This window comes from Ammospiza caudacuta, chromosome 12 (assembly GCF_027887145.1).
Source record: "Ammospiza caudacuta isolate bAmmCau1 chromosome 12, bAmmCau1.pri, whole genome shotgun sequence".
Classification (NCBI taxonomy): Eukaryota; Metazoa; Chordata; class Aves; order Passeriformes; family Passerellidae; genus Ammospiza; species Ammospiza caudacuta.
In genome coordinates this window covers 11,292,547-11,315,205 of record NC_080604.1, presented here as the reverse complement: position 1 = coordinate 11,315,205, position 22,659 = coordinate 11,292,547, and the positions used below count along the sequence as shown (strand labels likewise).

Sequence of the window (22,659 nt, the reverse complement as noted above, 5' to 3'; positions counted from 1 at the left end):
GCAGAGTGAGAGCTCATCCCTTCATGTACCAGGGGTCTAGCAAGACTAAAAAGAGTGAAGTTTGAGTGGGAACCTGATTTTCTTTGTAGATTTACATCTGTGCAGTATTTTCTGTGGCAGGCATTTACTACTTTATCTGAAAAAATGGTGTTACATTTTGTCAATATTTTTCCTTCTCCTGTGAGCATGGTAACTGGAATCCACTATTGAGGGTTATACTGGAATTCATTGCAAGCTCATTTCAATTGTTGCATGCTTGGTAAGGTACTGGGATTTTGTGTTTTTCTTCTGAAAGGACTGAAATAATTCTTTGCCTTAGATAACTTGCCAGATTTGGTATCCTAATAGGCTAATCCTATGCTTTTTGTTAAATATTAGCATCCTTCTGGGAATTTAAATAATATTTTCATAAAAATAAGGGGATGGGATGTTTTCTAAACAGTGTGGGCAATTTATCCTGTTTTTATAAAATTAGAAAACCCCAAAGGCAATGTAGTGCATACTTTTTGTAGGAAAAGGGAGAAAAAACTATCATAGTTTTAAAATATGATATCCAGAGGGGATGCAAAAAAGTATGATGGCTGACCAGAGAATATTTCAGTGGTACAGTGATATTTTGCATTTTAAGAAAGACAGAAAAATGAAATTGGAAAGTGACTAATGGCAGCTGTTTTGTTGAACTTTATATAAAAACTTTTCTCCTCTAAATCTAATTTTCTGATGGAATATGAAATGGGCATATGTTACACATAGAATCTACAGCCAGTGGGATATAAATGTATGCTTAAATATTGCATGTATATTTTTTCTCATTTTTGTTTTACTGTTTCTTGAAGCTTGGTCTCTTCAGTTTGGAGCAGGAATCTCCTTAGAGAGGCTTGAGTAACTTGGCGTCCTGGCCAAATTAAAAGCTTTTCTTGTTTTTCTGTTTATCTTTGGCCTCATCTCTGTTTAAATTATCTTTCCTGCACTCCTGCTGTTGAAAGACAGTGATAAAACTTCCACCAGTTGTACCAACTTGCTGACTTAATTTCCTCTAATGAACATTGGCTGCAGTAGCAAGAGTTTCTAAGGTTGACGTTTTTCTTTCAATTGATACGGTCAGGTTTTAGTTTCAGATTCACTCTGGACTTAGTCATAGGCTTTTCTAGTTGGCATTTTGCTTCCAAAATGTGCTCAGTCACTTCCAATGAAATTATATTTTCTTTTCAAGCCCCTTGCATTGTGTTAGAAAAGTCATACAGGACTGGGATGGTGCATCCCAAATTATATCTTTATGCAGTCTCCAGGTAACTGAACGTTGCAGTTTCACTGTGATGTATCTTCTATGCTTCTATTTGCTGTAGATGAACATATTTGCAACTTTTAACACAGAGAAAATAAACTGATAACATAGGAAGGTACAGTGTTTTTTGCTATATTGGAGCTACGAGAGCTAGTGACTGTGATAAAAAATATCTGCAGATAAGGAAGGCTGATTGTGAAGGAGTGCATCTAAAAAAACTGATTAAAATTTTTGAAATATGTTGCCCCCACCAAAGAAAAAATGCATACAAAAAATCTGATGAAACTTTTTAAAATATCCCACCAAAGAAAAAAATCCAAACACCCAATCCTAACAATCTAGTTTCTAATAATGGAAGGTATTGCGTTGCTGGATAGGCTAAATAACCTTCTTTGGACTGGATTCAGTCATCTCATAGAATTTTTTTTGGCCTGCACACTTTGGATTACATGTAATTTCAACTTTAATTTTAAAAAATAAGGTTCTAGCTTTCCAGCCTTGGGAGGGAGTGACACTTGGGAGGGAGTTTTACAGTCTTGAGTGCAGGCAGAGCAATCATATGGAAATCTTCTCCCACTCCTGGGATATTAATTTTGAAGCCCAGTTTGAATTGCTTTGAATTGGCCATTTTAGTGAAGGTTGTCTCAGCAGGTGTGATTCAGCAGCTACAGCCCTGAGACCCAAAGGACAGGAAGTGACAGATCCTGTGAGGAAAGAAACGGAGCAGGAGAGAAATACATAGAAAAAACTAAAAGGAAGTGAAAAGCTGGTTTTTGGTGTGCTGCAATACTACATAAAGAATTGTTCTTTACTCTGTGAAATAACTTTATGTGCCAACAGGCTGCTGATCTTTCATAGGTTTCAAGTTGCTCCCATAACTTTTACCAAGCTTCTGTCCTTTGTGATTTGCTGGCAGGTGTCCTTGCTGATGGCTCTGAAGCTGTCTCCTCTGTTAAAAATGCATGTTGCAATCCCAGTGAGCCTATTTTTAAGGTTCTCTCATAGACCACATCCAACTTCCTTTTAGAAGGCCCATAATGGATTAAAATTATTTATAAATTGACAACTGTATACCATCTTTGTCCTGACTGATGACTGCTTCCTTATCATTGATATATATATATAATCCCATTGAGCATTCTCTTTACCTCAGTGGTTCTTGCACATCTCTGCTTGATGGGCTTCTTCCCTTCCCTGAGGTGCACTGGATTTCTGTGGTGTCTGTGACACTTGATACTGGAAAATGATGCTTGTTTTAAATAAGAAATGGATTTGCATAGTGTGAGAAATGATGCTCACTTTTAACTTTTAAAGGTTTATTAAACCTTAACAAAATATAACAAAGGACTGAATAAGGAAAAATGACAGTGCTGGGAGCATGGGGCTTCTCTTAACATACATGTAATATTCATCCCTTACTTGTGGGAGCCAACCATCACATTACTCATCTATAACACATAGGTACTCAGAAATACGAAAATATGCTCTTGATAGTTGTAATTTCCTTGGATCTTGATGAAGGTTTTAAAAATCATGTCAATAGGACTGCCAGTAAGAAATGCCTGTGTGCAAAATGTGGAAATATTTATTCACCTGATGACAGTTGAAAGGTTTAGGCAAATAGAAAGATAAAAGAAGATTAGAAGTGTTTAGAAGATAACAGTTTGTACTTCTATCATTTGAATACAGCTCCTGTCTGGCATTGTCAGAATATACTGGTGTGCTTGCAGTATGTATGGGGAATTACTTATTTTATATAGTCACACCTAGGGTTTTTCAAATTGGACAGCTCTTCCACAGCAAGGTAACAAATCCTTGAGAGGCAGAGAAATCCCAACTCTTTGTCTATTGTAAGTGCTTGTTGTATCAGAGGTGAGGGCCCTTTTCATGAGTTAATCAAAAAGACCTATGCAAACAAGCAAGAGGATTTTTTCTTTGGTCAGTCACTACAGTTTCTGAGCCTGACATTATTAGTGAACCTCCGTGATCTCATAGGCTGCTGCAAACTCTTGTGCACCAGAACCCTCTTAATAAAAATGTGAGGCACTGGATACACAAATTCATAGCAGCTGTCACAGCTGGGCTGTGGTGAAGTTTGGTCAAGACCCTTTGAACTTTTTATTTCACACTAATCCCATTTAGTGTGATCAATATACAGACCTCCAGCTCCTAGGTCTGTTAATTGGGTGTCAAGTGTTGGGTTGGCCTGTGTCAGGCTGTAAAATACAAACACAGAAGAGACTATCAGTAGGGAAGTAAAGTGTTTATTGTCTGAATGTATAAGATTGAAAAGTTGCCTTCCTAGCCTGAGATGTCCTTAGGGATCTTAAGGGTGTTTTGTTTCTCTCAGTAAGGTAACAGTATAGTTAAATATGCATTTTACCAAAAATAGTAGAGCAGTTGGGGGCTGCCGAATGATGTAAAAGATCTAGTTCTGCTAATAATTTGATGCTGGAATACCTCTTTGTCTACCTACCCTCCTGCTTTTTTTCCTGATAATAAATATACTTAATTGCTCCTGTGACTGTTTGAGTTGGGTTGCTTTAAGATGGGAGTCTTTTCTTGTTTTGCACGTGTACGTCTAAAATGAAGTTTCTTCTAAGACTTAACAATATTTATTTTAACTTGTGCTTTGTAGCAGTCAGGGAATAGACAGGATAACTTAGATCTTCATTTCCCCATCTCGGAGAATCTCGGGAGGTTTTTTAACTCCCCCATCTTTAGTTCTCTATCATTCAGGGAAGCGTAAATATGTAGAATGATATTTCAACTTTCATACATTTTTGGATTCTTTTATTTCAGCCTTTCAGTGACAGAAAGGACTGGGGAGTTGTGAGTAGTTTGTTTCATCTCCTTTGAAGAAAACCTAAAATTTATAATCCCAGATCAGACCTTTCCTATAACTCACGCAACTCATCCTGTTAACTGTTTTAATATATGGCACCGCTCTTTCATTAAACAACATCCAGGAATAATTAGTTCAGCAATGATGCCTCGGAACAAAAGCCCTTGATTTAGTTTAACTTTATAAGTTGGTCTCTTTTGATCTGCAAGAACACATCTGGGGCCTTTAAGAAAGTAGAAAGAAAAATATTAAATGTTTAGTAAGGCTGTTGGTGAAGGTTTCAAAGCACAGTAACCCTTTGGTACCATGACGTAGCTCAGAAGCAAAAAAGTGTGAATTTCTTGTTTCATAAGCTATCACATGGCACCTCTATATAGTAAATGCAGTTTTTGTTACCTGATGATGACTACATTTTGCCTTTATTTCCAGTTTCAGAAGAGGGAGTATCTTCATTCTTCCCCCGCTTTTTTTCATTCTTTTTTCTGACCTTTTACCTCCATTTTCCCTTGGATGCATTTGAATGAAGTAATCAGAATCATTACTGTAAACATGACATTTTTTTACCAGGTATCTTTGCATCAGAATTTATTTTTGCTGCATGAAACCTTTCACTGTACTGCTTTGTTCCTTTAATAGCTTACTATAATTTGCCAAGGTGGTAGGGATAGATCCATTTGTTCTTTACTTTAGACTTAGCTGCTTAGATTTTGCAAATATCCTAAGGACTTGCAAAAGTTCAGAGGATATAAATTTACTTGTCTAATCTTAATCACTGTTACTGACTTGTAATAGAAAATTGCTTACCAGTTGAACTCTTTAAAATTTGCCACTAAAAAAATCCTGCCTCGAGGGAAAGCTATAAAGATTTTGTATACCAATTGTTTTTTATTTCGTCAACTAAAAAGTACTGCGAAAAATACTTGTCTGATCATAATTAATTTGATTTTCTTTTCTTCTCCTAGCAGAGGTAGCCTTTGTTTTGATTGTAATTAGTAGAAGGAATTCACCAGGAGTAGCACTGTATCATTTGATTTGTACTGTTGTGTGTGTTGTGTTTGCTTGTTTGCTGTATTGCACCCGGGTGCTGCTGTGTTTATATTCCAAGCGTTGCCTAGAAAATGTACAAATCATCACAATTAATGTTAGCGTTTGCCATAGCTAATGAAGCCTACCAGATCTCTCAGTAATTATTCATCACCTTTGTTTCATTTTGTATAAATCATGGCTTCTATTAACAAGCTTATTTTAGAGAAAGGACAGGAGAACTTTGTTCATGAGAAAGAAATGAGCAAAACAACTTTTTTCTTTTTTCTCCCCTTGGCCATTCAAAATAGAAGTGAAAAGAGTTGAAAATATTATTTTTCATTATTTTTAAATGCAGCTTTATGTTCACTCTGTTTGTTTTTCTTCGTGAGCCTGTAACTCTAAGGTTGTGACCCAAAAATGACCTCCTTTTCCACTCTCAATTGCTTTTGAACTACTCCAATAAGTAAAAAGAAATAACCCAACAGAAGGGTAACCAGATCACTGCTACCACACCAAGCAAACAGGCAGGCTTTGGGATGCTCTTCTTTAATCTCTCTATCCACAGAGCCTTCATTTTAATTTGCAAAATTGAACCCAGATCGAGAGCAGTAAAGCCTGAATACGGTAAATATTCATGCCTCAGTGATCTAGAGTGGCTCCATTACATTTTAGAGATTGGGAGAATTACCTTTTGGATTATGTGTATTCATGGGCTGATTTTTATTTGAGATCTAATATTACTCACATTGGGCTACATGTCGCATATTCTGTCAAAACCAGCCTTCTCACAAAGCTCCAAATGTTCCTTACATGTTAAAGTTTTACTTCTTTTCCCTATAGTTTCCTCCCTTTTATGCTTTTCAAAGACTGGTAGTAAACAAATTTCTTTTAAAGAAGAAGGGGGGAAAAAAGCCAGTACAAATTCTATAAAACCTTCAACCCTGTGTTTACTGTGATATATTTTTTTGCATGTGACTTTGAAGTCTTCAGATAAAAGTATTATTATTGTTCTAAACCTAAATCTATTTAAAAAAAATTCAGTTTGTTGTGTTGGAAGAAGAAAATTCCAGACAGCCTTTCTTTAACCTATAATTTTGCATTGGTTTTGACTTGTTTTCTCTTTGAAAAATGTTTTATTGAAATATTTTTGATAAGTTGCAGAAATTTTAATTGGAATGTAAATGTTAAGCTGCTTCTGTGTCATAGTTTTACTATGGGTCTGACATTCCCTGCATTGATACTTGCTACCTCAACTCATTGGCAGTATACTGTGCTTTTAAAATGCTTACCTAGTCATCTGTGGTGGTAGGTGGCACAAACAGTACCACTTAATTTCGGATGCTTGACATCATAATATTCCATTCTTGTTAAAAACAAACCAACAAACAAAAAAACCCAAAACCCTGAGATATTTTAGTCATTTTGAGATGAAAGGATTATGGTAGGTGTCTGCCTTCTGCATCCTTCCACAGATCCAGGGGTCCAGGGATGTATTCCCTACCTGCCAGACATTTGTTGTGTGTGGCTGTTGGGCTCTTTTGGCCAGAGGACCAAAATGGGAGGTGATCCTCTCCTGTGTGAAAAGATTAACCCAAATCTGGAAGGGGCAAAGCAGAGAGAAAATGAAAGTGCAGTGGAGCTTGGCAGAGGCGAGGGGTGGGATCCCAAGAGTTCTTTAAGAACTTGTGTTACTGGGAAATGCTGCAAGGTGCTTGAGCAGCCTGGTTGCCTTCTGGGGCAGAACAGAGACAGGAGGAGTCATGACCTGAGTGGGGTTAGGACAGCATCTCTCACAACAACGTTCTCATGTGGCATTTGGGGAGGGATGGGATGGGCTGGGGGGGTTGGTGTGAGTTAAAAGTTGTCTGAAATGGTTATGTTTACTGGAAACTTTGCTGTGGATGAGGAAGATTGCTATGAAGTTATAATAATTCTTTAATAAGTCATTATAATTCTTATAATAAGTTGGCCTTTTCCTCTTAAAAAGTGGACATTGTTGGGTTTGTTTTTTTCTTGAGAATTTGAGTTGTGACAAATGATGCAGTTGAATTTATCTGCAGTGAGGCGTAATGCCATGTTACATCACAAGGGTGACAAGATTACTGGAGTTTACCAAATAAATACTCCAGTAAGATAGCCTACATGTAATACAGAGGGAATTTGATGGTTTACAGTAAATAATGAATTCTGGGCAGTTCAGTCATGAGAAGAAAATAAACAGAGGACAGGATTTTTTTATTCAGTGAGATTTGTCCAGCCTGTACATGGGATAGATTAGGTTCTGTTGAAAAAAATTTGGGTTTATATGTTTAAAGGCTAGAAGAGACTGCTTAAGCACAGAAGGTCACTTAAGTTTACCTGAACAATCTTAATCTTTGATTTTTGGCTGTCTGCATGAATATAGCATACATGTAATATAAATTAAAATTATGGTATTGGAGTTGCATGAGAGTAAGGTCACTGACCTGCTTCTTTATATATTGGGTGCATAGTCATATTTCAGATGCTGGGAAAGGGAATAACCCAAATGGATTTTAGTATCCCTTTTTATATTGCTTTATTCCAGTGTTGCAGTGCAGACTCTTCAGGCTCTGGTGTTATTTTATCCAGAAGGAGAATATATTAAATATAATCTTATAGTATATGTGGGGTGTTACATAAGCACCACAGTGGTCTTATGGTGAATGCCTTTATAAAACTCACTTTAAAAAAATTAGAGTTAAAAAAATCATTCAATATGAAATTTTTTTTTTCTCCAGATGCTATATTTCTTTCCCACATAGAGGTGAGGCCATGCAGAAATAATAGAATCTAGAAGTATTCAAGGTCTTTCAGATAATTGCTAGTAAGCCCCATGATCTTGCTGGAACCCACAACACACTTGGAATTATTTCTGACTCTTGGAGGTTTCTACTCTTTGTAGCTGGTCCTAGCTGCTCCTCCTGTGATGTAGGCTCAGAAGAGAAAGGTCTCCACAACCTGAGCAGTGGGCAGAGGCTGCATTGTGTGATTTGCTGTTCAATGATGTGTTATTGACAGCTCTTGTATTATTGACACCGCCTGTTTTATCTCCATTTTATGCTGTTTTGAAATCCTGGTTAAAATTTTGTAGCTAACTATTTACTGTGTGAACCACAAAGGCATCTTAGAGAATCTAGAAAATACTTCCTACATTATTTCTTAAAACAAAAGATTTTTTTAACTTCAGTGGAGGATGTGACTTTTTATTTCTGATGGTTCATTGTTGCTCTCTTGTGCCTTCATATCCTGTATGTCCTTTTAATGCTTTTGAGCAGGAGTGGTTTGCCAGCTTCACTAAATATATGGCTGCTTGCTTATTTATGGGATTTGGCTTTGCCATCCCTCATAAAGCAAAGAATTCAACATTCTTTGTGTTTAGAAGAGGATTTATAAAGATATCTGCTTATGTGGAAGGAGCAGTTTTATGTTTGAATTGGAGCTTTGCTTTGCTTAAACACAGGCTGACTAAAAACTAAAAATTTTCAGTCTTCGTGGCCTTTCAGATTAGAGGCCAGTGTAGTTTGGTACCTTCTGGCCACCAAGAGAGGATACTGGAAGAGAGAAGGTGAGATACCTTATTCTTTATTTGAGTTTGTAGTAGATCAACACGGAGGAAGGCTCTTGCTTTGAAAAGCAGCAGGTATGGGATTGGTGCTTGATGCACTGATATTGCATTTTGGTGATGCACTTGGGAGTTTGCTGCTCCCCTTCTGCTTATAAAGATGCACTTCTGGATGATTCTGGGGTGGTGTTTCATGCATTTGGCACTTTGCTACAAGGTATGGCCAGCTGGGACTTCTGGAGAGAGAGGGTTTTTCTTGCTAGGGCACTGATTCAGGCAGGCTTGTGCTTGATGTATTTTTAAACCTTTAAAGGGTTGAAATGATGCTGTCTTAATTTTAGTTCCTTTTTCAATGTAAGTTTAAAGATGCAGCTCTTAGTGGATGGGCTGTGAAGTGTGATTTTTATCTTGAAACTTCTTGGAGTCCTCACTATTTGAAGTGGGGTAATTTTTTATACTGCATATGCAATCCTCCTTTTATAATACTGCACTCATAATCAGTATTTTCTCTAACATATTATTGAGACTAATTATTTTAACTTTGCAGTTTCTCATCAGCATTACAGGGAAGCCTGGTTGCTGTATCTCATATCAGAAAGATGCACTCACAGCATTGAGAGGCAGCAGGATGGCTAGGATTTTATCTAAAGAAGCTATGAGCAATGGCATATGGCTGATAACTTAATGGAAGTTGGATAAATAAAGGAAAAAAAGGTCTGACATATCAGTGCAAAAGGTCATTAGTGGACTTCTTCTGTATCCTGTTTTCTATTAGTCTATAGTAAACTGCTTTGAAAATCTTAGTGGGCTTTTCCTTTGGTCTTAAAATAACAAGTTCTCATATATTGGATACATTTGTTTATCTCAAGGGCTGAACTGTTTGGGTGCTTTTGATTTCTTTTTTGTGTTTTTCAATCTGCATTTGAATACAAACTTCTTTCTCACCCTTTTTATGGCTTTTTACATAATGCTTTAGGAACATTAATGTGATTATGCAAACTAAAATTTAAAACAGGAAGCAAATCTCTGCAAATGATGTAAGATTTCAACATGTGGCTCTTGATTTATATGTTGATATACAATCAAGTCCCCTGTGCCACAAGAAAACAAAATGTGAGTGATTTTCTTAGCAAAGTTTGTGACAGGTTTTGTAATGGTATCCATGTTCTCCATGTTTACCTACATAGTTCACAAGCAGTAAAGCCTGTCACTTTAAAGTTGCACTCAATAATGTTCACTTTCTGTGTCTGAAGGCCTAATTTTCCCACTTTGAGTGGATTGCTAAAATGGGCCTTGGGTAATTTTAATGGAGGACAGAAGATAGAAGTTGTTTTCCGGACAGAATTTTGAGAACTAAAATAGGATGCTTGAAATAAATGCAAAAAAATGCCAAAGATATTTGTCATAGCTGGTCTCGGTTACAAATTCCTGTTGCTCAGGACAACAGTAGAAGTATTTTACCTCATTCTAGTGGTGGATGGGTGGACTGAATGATCCAGCCCCAACTCCCAACTTGAAAAATCCATTGCTGTAAAGCTAAAGAAAATATGTGAAAGCTTAGAACTCTGTTATAGCTTGTAGGGATCCCTTACATAGGGAAACTAGATATGCATAAGAGAAACAAATCTAATACTGGGGGTCAGTTGCACCCTTTTCAATGCTTCTGGGTTTGTATTTTAAAGGCCAGACAAAATAAAGATGGATGTTACTTATGTATTTGAGCCTCTTGAAGAAAAACCCTACATTTGGAGTATTTTAAACCATGGGCAAATGTCTCTGTCAGTCAGGATCAGAGTGAAATGGAATGAAATACTGTACTGATGTTCATGGGCTGCTCAGCAAACAGGAAATCAGTGATTTAAAGCTACTCTGGCTCTTGTTATTTGATACAGTGGGTGCAGACCAACTCCCTGATTCACTTCTCTGCTGGTTCCATGTCTGACCTTTTGGAGGAGAAGCAACTCCAACTCACTTTGGGTGATCTAATCCACCCCCCAGTCACACTCTGTGTTCTGGTCAGATTCCAGTTTCTACAAACATTATGCTCTTGGAACAGAGGTTGTGGTCAGTTAAGGTGCTCTGCTGTGTGCTCCTCTGACAGTTCTGGCACTGAGAACAGGAGGGGAAAAAAGAAATGGCCTTGGATGTGTTCTTTCTCTGATAGGCTTATGGAAACTTCAGATACAATAATAGATACCAATTAGAGCCAATATAGATGGGCTGATCAAATAATTTGCAGGGTACTGGATAGATGAGCATGAAGTGGTGATTCTCAGTAGGCTGAGTGATGCAATGGCATTTCCTACTGTGCCTGAGGACAAGCAGACCTGTGTCAAAGCCAGACCCAGCTAAAAGGAAACCAGGTGATTCTGAGAGCTCTGCGTGGGCACAGTCACAATTCCCTCCTGGGAGAGAGTTTGGGCCAGCACAGATAACCTGCTTTGTTGGGGGGGGGGGGGACAGGTGCGGGTGGATCTTTACATGATTCTGCAAATTTTCAGTGTGTTTTCAATTAGTAGGCTAATGTTTTCTGAAAGAGAATTAGCGAGGATCCAAACTGTTCTTGAACTGGCATTTGAAACTGAAGACCACGAGCAAATGTAGGAGCTTCATTCAACACTGGGAAATACTTTTGTGTCCATACTCCACTACAGTGTTTATCTTGCACACAGGAATTACAGCAGACTTTTTGTCACAGGAAGTGATGCTTTACAACTGTGTATTGTTTAATGTAGATGAACTGAGGATTTTGGCAGAACACAGTTATATTCTGATACAATCCAGCTTTGTATGTTATGGTTGAGAACTGTAAATCACAATGAAAAAAGGTTAATCATGTGAAGTGAATATTTGAAAAGTACTTGTTCATTCTCCTTCTGATCACTGTCTATGAGCTGCATGTCAGATGTGCCTAATCATTTGAGCTAATTTAAGAGGAGAGAGTAGGCATAACATAGGAAAGTTTCATGGATGCCTAATTAAAAGCCACTATGTGTTCTGAGTATATGCACACAACTCTGTTTTCTAATCACAATTTTTAGTTTTAAATGTTATCTAAAGTCTGTAAAAGATATTTCAGATTAATATACATAGACTGTTTTTCTAATACTTTCATTCATCTGTTTAGGTGGGTAATTGCTAAAAAATAATATTGTAATCTGGAATACTACTAATAAAGTCTTTGTGACTTCATTTAAAATAGAAAGCTAGACAGATCTCTTCTGCATCTTCTGGTTCCAATTCTGTTTTGAGGAGTGACAGTACTGGAAGATTCCTTAGTTTTTGCCAGTTTATTGACCCCATCCATGGTTGTAGAAGAGGAAAGATTCACTGTTGGTATTATCACATGTGAAATCACAAAAGTCTTTCAAAATTGTTTGGGCTGGTACTTTTCATGCTATAGATTCATTCTTGTAGTGCTTGTAATGTCATTGAAACACTTATGTTTAGAAAACCTTGGGTTTTAATGTTTCATTTTTCTTCTTGAAGTCCTATATAAGAATGAGGCAACCATAAAAATGGTTGAAACTGGAGAGGGAGGGGTAGTGGGTGAAAGAAGGAAGGGTTTGGGAAAGGTTTGATTCAAGCCCCTCTGCTTCCAGCCTTTAAAATACAATCTTGGAAGTCAGCAGAAAGCTGGAGGTAAATGCCGAATTGTTTCTCTCCAATGTATCTGTTTGGTTCATATTGTTGAGGAGGTTTAACTAAAGGGGTAATGAATGTTTATTTGAGTACAAAAATGCTTTAAACTTAAACTACCAAGTATTTACAATGGCCTTTTAAGTCTGTTTTGACATTAGTTAGTATCTTGACAAACTACTGTGGTTCAGGCATTTTTAGTGAGAGTTTTTTCACTTACCTGAACATACCTCTTGATCTCCTTTCTCATAATATTTTGTGGATTCTTCAAGAATTCACAGGCATTGATGTGGCATTTGATTTGAAAAATGTTGTAGTAATAACATTATAATCTGTAACAGAGTGTTTCTTTTGGTTTTGGTTAGCAGCCAGAGGCTCAGGGAACCCAAACAATATTCATAGTGGGGAAGCTCATGGGTATTGTTATTTGTATAATTATGATTTCCAAAAGGAATACAAGATTTTGGTTGTTTTCCAGAAGGCATGTAGCTGCTGTATTTTCTGGGGTTTTTTAAGAGCTTTGTGTGTATTGCCTGTGACCATTTTTTGCTGACTTATTTGGAGACTTCTTTATATTTCAGTTACTGAAGATTTTAGTTCAGCCAATAGACTTTTCATCTGCTCTTCTATTTTGATCTAATTTTCTGCAATTTGTTCCCCTCTGGGTCAGGTGATGTTGGGAATAGGCATAGACAGATTATTTGGAGCCAAGTGAGATGTCCTCCATACAGGGCAGCAGGCTTTGTGGAAAAAGGGAATGTGAAAAACATCATTTTGTTTCCACTTGTGTTGCAGCTAACATGCAGAAAACAGCTGATACATTCAGTATTATGAATTACTGAGTAAATAGCTCTGTGATGAAGATAATTAAGTCGCCTAGACTGTTCTGAATTGTCCAGCCTAAATGCTGTGCTCTGAAGCTGTGTGACATCTGAGGATGAAGCCCAGCTCTGCTGAGTCCAGTCCTTTGGTTTGGAATTCTCCTCATCAGTGCTTGCATATTTTATGGGTTTTTTCAGGAGTTAGAAGATAAATGAGTGGGCTGGGATTAGAAGATGGGCTACCAAGGGACATGGGGTGGTTGGAAATTGATTTGAGAATAGTTCCAGCTGAGCAAGAAAGTAAAAGCTTGAATGGTGAGAGTTGCACAGTAGCATTTGGCATGAGCCTTTTTGATAGCTGTAGAATTGATGATAAGTAAAGGGAGATGGAAGAAGAAATTATGCTGAGAGTTGAGATCTGTCCTGGCAATGTTGTTGTTCTGTACACATTCACAGTATAATCTATTGCATGTAGATAAATGCATACTAAAAAAATTATCTCTGGAATTGAGCATTCTCATGAAGACTTGAGTTCTTGGATCTGAGTGTTGAGGTTTCAGCCCTTCAAAAATGCTGTGTATTACTTTTCTGTACTAAGGACTTTTGTCCAAGTACATGATATTTATTTAGGAGATAGTTTTTTTTATTGCCAAAGATAAAATTTCAGTATTAAAAGCTATCTGATGTAGAGACTTGAAGCAGAGGGGTTACCTATAGAAGCATCCATCATTAGTAGGAATACAACAGGTGGCACCATAAACATATTGCCAGAAAAAACTTTTGGTTACATTCAACTTGAGGGGATGGGGGTACTTACTAAGGGTGAAGATTTGCTGAACTGAAAAAGGAAAAAACCAAAAATGAATCCTTGTTAAACTAAACCAGTTTACTCTGATCAAGCTGAGCCTAGACTGATCTTTAAAAGTTGATTTCATTCTTCTTCTCTCCTTGAAATAAGTAATACAATAGCAAGCTCATTAAGGCCAAAATTTGATAGCACCTGGGAAATTGTAATAAAAGTAGTGATTGATGTTTCACTTTTCCTATGATATTCCTGAAATATGAAGCCCCACCTTTTAGTGACAGCAGTGCTAGCTGTATGTTCATTCCAATCTTCCTAGGAAGGCTTTGAGGCTTTTCTTTTTTAGTCTATGGAATATTATAGACCAGGAATGGGTGGGCTTTTGTATTACTGATGATTTTGTAGTGATGGTTCATGAGTTCATTGTGCTTGGTGCTGTGCAAATACGTTTTTTTTTTTGCTCTGCACATTTTACAGTTTATTCAAGCATGCCAGAGAAGTGTGTGAAAGGTTTTTCATGGAAGGGGTGGGAAAGCAGACACATAGGTGCATGAATGGGTATTGTAGTGCTAAATTTTTGATGCTGCAGATGCTCAAGGGAGTATATTTAAGCTATTCCCCAGTGTGGGTATATCTGATTATTTGCAGATAGTATTGTGGGTACTGCAGCACAGATGATGTAAATATCAACAGTTGGGGTCATGATAGTCCTCAGTCTCATGAAGAGAAGAAGAGTAAGCTGGTGGTAATTTTAAATGATGGAGTTCTTCTACTTTTTGATTTGTGGACTCTTCTAGAAGGTCAGTTGTCTTGCAAGACAGCAGGGTGTCATGTGGCTGTACATCACAATATAAGCAGATATCATGTGACATGAGCATATGAGTGCTTATGATGCACTCATGTGCAATTAATTGTTTCATTCTTTTTGTTGCCCTTTCATCCATAGGTGACAAAGAAGGTCAAGTCCATGCAGATGTTCCATACTCCTGTGACTTACGCAATGCAGGGTGACAGGGTGGGTGTCTGTGTGACCCAGTTTGATCCCAGGCTGCTGGAACGAGGCCTGATTTGCACCCCAGATTCACTTCACACCATCCATGCTGCCATCATTTCCTTGAAGAAAATTCAGTATTTCCGAGGAGCTCTTCAGACTAAGGCCAAGTTCCACATCACGGTCGGCCATGAGACAGTGATGGGAAGAGTGATGTTTTTCAGTCCTGCCCCTGCTAACTTCAATGAAGAAATTCAAGAAAATGTGTTTGATTTTGAAAAAGATTATCTTTATCAAGAGCAATATTTGTCCAAGGACTCGGTTTCTTCAGAGGAGAACAAAGAAAATGACCAGGCAGGAGAAGTTCAGCTCCCAAAACAACAGTGGGCTTTGCTGGAGTTTGAAAAACCAGTCACTTGTCCTAAACTGTGCCTTGTGATTGGCTCCAAGCTGGATACAGATATTCATGCCAATACCTGCAGGCTGGCATTCCATGGGGTGCTGCTCCAAGGCATGGAAGACAAGAACTATACAGAGACTTTCCTTCCAAAGCTGAAAGTCTACAAACAGAAGCACAAAGAAGGACAGGTGGAAAGGGTAAGGCGTCTCTCTGTGCTATATATGGAAATTGGAAATATTTGTCCTTTACATGTTGGTGGACTAAAGAATTGTCACTGCTATTTTCCAGAGCCCTTACACAGGTTTTTCTAATTTTTGTATTACCCAGTGTATTACATCTGGTCTGCTTGCAAACTGAAATCACTGTTTAAAGTGACTGGTTTATTCAGTGTAATCCAATGGTGAGTAATTTGGTGCTGTTTTGCACTGATCCTTTCAGAGTCTCTGATCAGTGTGTTCCTCTCAGAGAGTGGCTTTCTGCACCTTCCTAAGTGACAAAACTTCCAGGTTTCATTGATGTATTTTACAGAGTCTGTAGTGCATTGAAAATGTGGAAAACAAAGTAGCATTTGGTTAAGTAACACAAATAACACAAGTAATTATTTTTTGGTATCTTTACTTTTTAACAAATAAAGGCATTTACTTTAGTAGGCAAAAAGAAATTTCCTACAGGATGCCTTACAAGTGATAACATGTTGAACTTGGAATCAGGTTCATGACATGGAGAATTTCAGCCATGCCTAATGCACGTTATTTCTATGTCACACAAGTAATAATAATTATCATCATCTGCTATAGGGTTTGTATTTGACCCATCTCAGTGTAGGAGAAAACAGAGATGCTTTCTGGAGGAGTTAGCAGCTACAGTGAGAATTAAAGGGGATTTGTTTGTACTCTGCCATCAGAATTGGAGAGATGCCCTGTCTGTAGTGGTTGGTGTTACATTGCTGGCATAGGTTTGGCCTTGGTGCTGGTTACCCTTCAGTCAGCAGTGGAGAATCACTTGTTGATACATTGCACAGTGGAATTTTTCATGATGAATGGTTTAGGTGCAGACGTAGAATATATAAGTAACTTTATTGTTTGCCCCTTAGTGAACAGAGTTGATGCAAACTTCAGCATTTGTTTAGTTGCTGTATTGGTATGATAGATGATCTATTAAACATTGGGTAAAGAACTCTTTTAATTTTGATTTTCCTAACTCAAAACTTCATTGTTTGAACAAAATGTTTAGCATTATTTTCAAAATTCCATGAAGCTGAGTTGAGGATTGCATAATATCTCTCCTTAATTTGCTATAGGAGACTAAACACTTGGCATATGATACTGTGTTTGCCATATATAATGCAGACTCCTTGAATATTGTTTGTCTGCTTTACTAATTTAATAGTAGGAAGATCCCTGCTAGGACATGATTAGTGAGGTTCTTTGAAATGCCTCACTAAATTAATTGATCAAATAGCTAATTCATATTTCTTCCCTTTTTTCCTGAGGTTTCTATTGAATTTTTAGCTCTTAAAATATGACTTTCTCCTTTGAATTTTCACTTCTGATTTTGGAGGCCTTTTATTTCAAAGGAATGGCAGACCTGTGACATTGTGTTGGTTTTTTGAATGCCAGTTGTGTTGCTAGAAAGGGAGGTAGTTAGGAGGGGGATGTCTGTAGCTTTCTGAATTTTTACCTTTGTTTATGTGAGTTATCTGAAACACCCAAAATCTGCAGTCACTCTTCCCAATTTTGATAGCAGGTGTGTTGTCTGCTTGGTTTGACACGTCCAGCTGCCTTTCTCTCTGGCTGATGGAGACACTGAATTAGAACCAGGAGTCCAAAGTGTTCTGGGCTCTAAGCTGCAGAGAAGCTCTAGACCAAATATGTGTGTCTGTCATTCCTCTGGCACTCAGGAGCTTTCTGAACTCATGAAACTTTTGTCTTTATCTTGGCTCAAGATTGATGCACTTGTGCATGGCCTGTGCTGCCAGGATCCAGTGAGAGCTGGCTTACAGTTACAATGGGAATGGAAATTTGTGTGAGCCATGGAGACAGATGCCTTTCTCTCACTGAGGTGAACTGGTCTCACATTTTTATTTTTCTTCTCAGTGCCTGGCACTGATCTTTGGCACTTAAAAACTTGCAGAGTACCAACTGTGTGAGTTGTCTGTTGGGGTTGACAGTTTGCTGTTAGCCCTGGTCATATAATTTTAATTGTTTTTATTTAGTGTTATGTTCAAACTGTGTGCTGGTTTATATATTCTGCTCTAGATTTTACTGTGTAAATAGTGGAATAACATTAATCAATTACACATACTTTATTTTCTGGCCTAAACAAAAACCAGTGAACGTGCTTTATTTAATATTTGACCAACAGAATAATTTATTAGGCTATGTAAGTGAACTATTTTATCTTCCTGTGCCTTTTAAAATGTAGATCAGGGAGGTTTATTATTTTATCCTGCCTTTGTACCACAGTGTGCCCTCTATATGTGCCTTGATCACTGTGTGTGTGATACTAACTGGTCCTGTAAAGGGACAATTGTTTGTACCCACATTCTGCCTCCTGTGGTAGATACTGCAGGTACTTGGAGCTGGCATTTTCCCTGGTGCATGCTGGAGGGATGATGGAGCAGACACTGCAGGAAAGGCTCATGGTGTGAAGCCCCAGGAGTGCTCAGGGACTTGGAAGGGTTGGTGGGAAGAGGATTGTGCCAGGTTTAAAGGCCCTGCTGGGGAAGTGCTTACGGCCGAGGGAGCTGCTGGCTGAGCCTGTGCTTTGCAGAGCACAGCAGTAGGAACAATTGGGTGGTACAGAGACTTATTTTAGTACACAAAGTCACCAGCTAATAGAAAACTTGAATCAGCTGGTCCCACCCTGCTGCTGATGGATGGCTGGAGATTAGGATCGCTGGATTTAGGGTGTCTGTTCTTGGCACTGATACAGGAAAATTTCTTTCTCTGTTGAGCAAGGAAGCTCCCCCCTCCTCACCTTCCCTGGGGAGGCATAAAATAATAATAATAATTAAAAAATACATGTTACCTTCACAAGAAGTGAACTTTTTCCTTCAGAGAATACTGCAGGGGAAAATTAGCTTCACAGCTTCCTGAAAGGCTGGGAGAGACAGAGGCAGGGCCATGTAAGGTCCCTCCTCAGGTTCACCATAGAAACGTGCTTAAAACTGGGATGCAGGGGAATTCAATAGTGCCCATTTATAAAATATTGCTGCTAATCTGATGAGGGGTCTCCCAAGCCCCCCTGCTTGCTGCTGGAATTAAAATAAATTCCCTGCAGTTTAACTACCAGTTTACCCAGGAGAAATCAGGCATTTATGGTTTGGCTTTTTGTTCCTATTCTGATTACTTTCAGAGCACTGATGGAATAGTAAGAACTGTAAATTCATTAAGTTTCAGCATCACAGTATTTTTCTTGTGTGCCCCTTGTGTGTGGCACACTTCTGCACTGTAAGGTTTATTTTTTTTTTAATAAAACAAGAATATTAATTCTCCAACATTTTTTGTCTCTACAAGAAAAGGTGACATTTTTCCTGTTTCACATAGAAATGAAATCCATGGAAAATTATGGCATTTACTACACAGTATTTTTTTAAAAATCATACTTAAGCTAGCAAACAGTCTTTGAGGAGTACAGTTTACTGAAATTTCATGCCTGAGCTTCCTGTTTTTTCTCATCTGCTGAAGTGGTGGAAAATGTTCTACAAAAAATCAAGTACCCTGTCATTGCACTTTTACTGCTCACTTTTCCCTTTTGGTATCTTCTCTAATGCCAAGATTGAGTGGAGCTCTGTGAGAGAAAGAATCACACTTGACTACTGTTGCTCATCAAAATCTTTGTATTTACCTGTCTGCAGTGCATCCTTGTTTATCCACTTGAGCCTCCACTACTGATTTTTTGGCAAGAGAAGCAGAATAAAGGGGAATATATATTACTGTCAATATATATTGATACTGATACTTTTTTCACTCTATGACAAATTACTATATGAGAAGTTAGTGTTGTCTGAGGTGCAGCTTAGTCCATGAAATTGAGGTGCTGGGATTGCATGTTGGTTATGAAAATGTTGCATGATTCTACTGCAGTAATGGTTTTTATTTGGTATTATACCATTTGATCTTTCTGAGCTGTTATGAAAATGTGAGAATGCTCTATTTCACTTTAGACCACGAGGGGTTTTTTATGTGTAAGTATGGTAAGTTTTAAGGAAAATCTAAATATGCTGTTTCATTTGGACTAAGAGTTCTAAGTGGTAGAGGTTCATATTTGCTTAACCTCATGGTTTCAAAAATAGTGTGAAATGTTAGTCCAGCTTTCTGTTGCAGAGGGGACTTGAGAGAGGGGAGAGCTTCAGTGGGAGGAAGTTTATGTCTGGAGCATCTTTCGGGTGTGGTTGTGTGGAGGCAGAGACTGTCGCCCTCTGGGTGTTTTATTTTTGCAAACCCTTGGCTGCCTGACAAATGTGCTTTCAATAGGAAAAAGCTAGGCTGGCAACAAGTGGCTTGTACTGATAAAAAGGTAAAAGAGAGTGCTATTGTGAACTCCAGTGCAGCTCTAAGGAGTGTGATGTGGGAATCTTGGTGGAAAAGGGCAAATGAGTGAGAGGGAGGTTTTGTCCCTCTTATTTGGCATTCAGTGCTGGCAGTGCTTGCTGCCGTGGAGCAGGTCAGCTGTTCTGGAGCTGGAGACAAATGACAAAGCTAAGCAGCAGCTGTTGTCCTTGGTCTTGTGCTTCCAGAGACAGTGTTCAGCTCTTCACAGTGCTGTGGGCAAAAAGACTTGATTAATCCTAACACCATCTCTGAAATACCTTCTTTGAGTTTAACCTCTATGCAGCCTTGCAGGTTCATTCCAGTCTGACTCATGAAGCACTTACTCAGTTCCTGGAATAAATCCTTTATATTTGTCACATTATTTGCTCTTCGGCTTCCACAAACGTACAGGTTGAGTGCAGAGAGTTTCAACTGAAAGGTGAACTGTAGGAGTGCATCATGCTTTCCTGCATGACTCAGATATTCTGCCTGTTTTGAAAATGTTTGCATGAGTAGGATTTATCTTAGGATGGTTGCCACAGTGTCCTGTTGTCACGGGCACTCGTAAATCCAAAGCTCTGTGACGGAAACAAAAGGAGGAGGAAAAGTCTGTCTTGCAGTGTGAGCTGCACCTTCTGCACTTTCAGGCTTGTGTAGCGAAAAATATAAATGTGCTGGCTGGAATGGGTTCCCATTTTAAGTGTAGAAGAATGCTTTCCTATCATAGTGGGCTTGTCCTTTATAAAGATGCTTTTTCAGTTAGAAGAATTAATTCCCTCTATTTCAAAGTTTTTAATGTATCTTTCTCATGATTTGCTGTCCTCTTTGGGCTTTACTTGGTGGTAACCATGGTGCATGATGTCCTGGTTTTGTTCATCCCACTTTGTTCACAGGTGTTGTGGGTTGCTGGATGGTGAATTTGCTCATTTTACTCATTCTCCTGGGGACTGAGGCCATCAAGTAGCCAGAATGCTTCATTTCTAGGGATGCCTGTTGCTTAATAACAGTATGTTACTAATTGTTTGCATATTGGTGTGGTCTAAGTGTCCCCAGGGAGAAACACATTGTTGCAAGAGCAAGAAGTGAAAGCAGGGTGAGTTACCAAGATCTTTATCAGTGCATCTCTTCTGAAGCCGGAATGGAAGAGAGAAAGCTTATCTTTCAGCATCTCTTAAAAGTGTTGAGTTCTTTCCTCTTCTTCCAGCAGGAAAGGAAGAGCTTTGTCAGAGCAAGTGGATTACCTGAGTGGTCAAAGGGAAGGTCTTTGTCACCATCACTTCACAGATCCTTCTGGCCTTTCAGAAGAAGGATAGTATGTTGTGGAGATGAGTGCCAGTAAGCAACTACAGGAACTGTGAAAAAATGGTATTAAATTTGTAGATGACCAGGAATGACCCAGACTGTCCTTGGGGAACTAGATATTTTCAAAAGCAGCAGTTTTGAAAATGGTGGGTTTTTAAAAACTATGAGCAATGTTTGAGTGGAAATAGCACCTTTAGTTACTGAGCACATGCCAGGTTGTTGTAGCTCAGCCACACACTTTACCCCACTGCTGAAGGAGTGTGCAAAGGAGGAGAAATGGACTTGCCCACGAATGAACAGGAACATCTGATGTGATTCATTTAAGGGATGAGACCAGTTCAGTGGTGGATACCTTTGCTCGGGGAGGCAGTAGGTTAGTATAGGAGTACCAGAGTATTCCTGTCTGGAAAGATTCCTGAGTAGTGGATCATTTATAAACAACACTGGTACTTTTTCCACTTAATCCTTTGCAGTTATCCATAATAGCAGAATTTGTTTCACAGTTGTGCCTTTAGACTGTTTTCAAAGTACATGTGACAGAAACACTGTCCCTTAAATTTTCTGTTGAGTGATTGCATGATGCTGCTATGAATGAAGATAATTAAAATTTACCACCTTGGATAGTTAGACTCTTCCATCTAACTTACTTCTAGGTACAGGATGTTTCATTGTCTTACTAGAGCTAATGTTGCATCTACAGTGACAGTGCCAGGGGCATAGCAGATAAAACACTGCATCAACCAGGTGCTCTCTGGGTGACTGAGGTGGGGTTTGCAGACTGACAGGGGCACCCTGTGAGTGACAAGGCCACTCTGAAATCTGATGGAGTGCTGCCTGCATGTACAAGCAGCGACCTGGGCTGTCTGCAGAGCCCTCTGTGACTCCAGCTGGGAGAAGTGGTGGATGTCACTCCATCATCTACTGTAAACATGCAGACGCCACAATTACTATTTTTCCTGCTTTGAAGTCTGAACATGAGTTTGTTTGGTTCTGCTTGGCTGCTGATGGTATGCTAAATACAGTAATAATACAGAGATGAAGGCAATCAGGTGAATAAAAGTGCACAGCACATTCACTAGTTAAAATGCACTGTTAAAGAGGAATGGAAAAGATGCATTTATTTATTGGCTCTTGTTTAGTTTTTCAGTAAAAGAGTTTGAGAAGCATAGTGGGGGAAGGGAGAAGAGGGGGCTTACTGCCCATTAAACAGAAATACCATTTCTGCTAAACAGTGCTGAGAAAAGGATGGTGATATTTCCCAACTCAGCATATGGATTAACACAGTACAATAAATTTGTCATAAAAGTGTACCAGGTAAATTGCAGAATCTGCCTTCTTGCCCATAGGAAAAAAAGTTCACTCACCAGCAAAAAATGGCTTACTCCATGTGACTGGGTAGTAGAATTTTGCAAGGTTTGAGTAACACCTAT

The 22,659-nt window shown here is 38.5% G+C and overlaps 1 protein-coding gene across 4 annotated transcripts in view; it reads left to right on the top strand.

The window, feature by feature from the left end:
* Positions 1–22,659, top strand: part of EEFSEC (eukaryotic elongation factor, selenocysteine-tRNA specific) — a 121,261-nt gene that overhangs the window by 49,854 nt on the left and 48,748 nt on the right. For all 4 annotated transcript variants that reach the window (XM_058812964.1, XM_058812966.1, XM_058812965.1 and 1 more), the window contains one exon: positions 14,948–15,589. In XM_058812964.1, the coding sequence (XP_058668947.1) occupies positions 14,948–15,589 (642 nt within the window). The remainder of the gene's footprint in view (positions 1–14,947; positions 15,590–22,659) is intronic.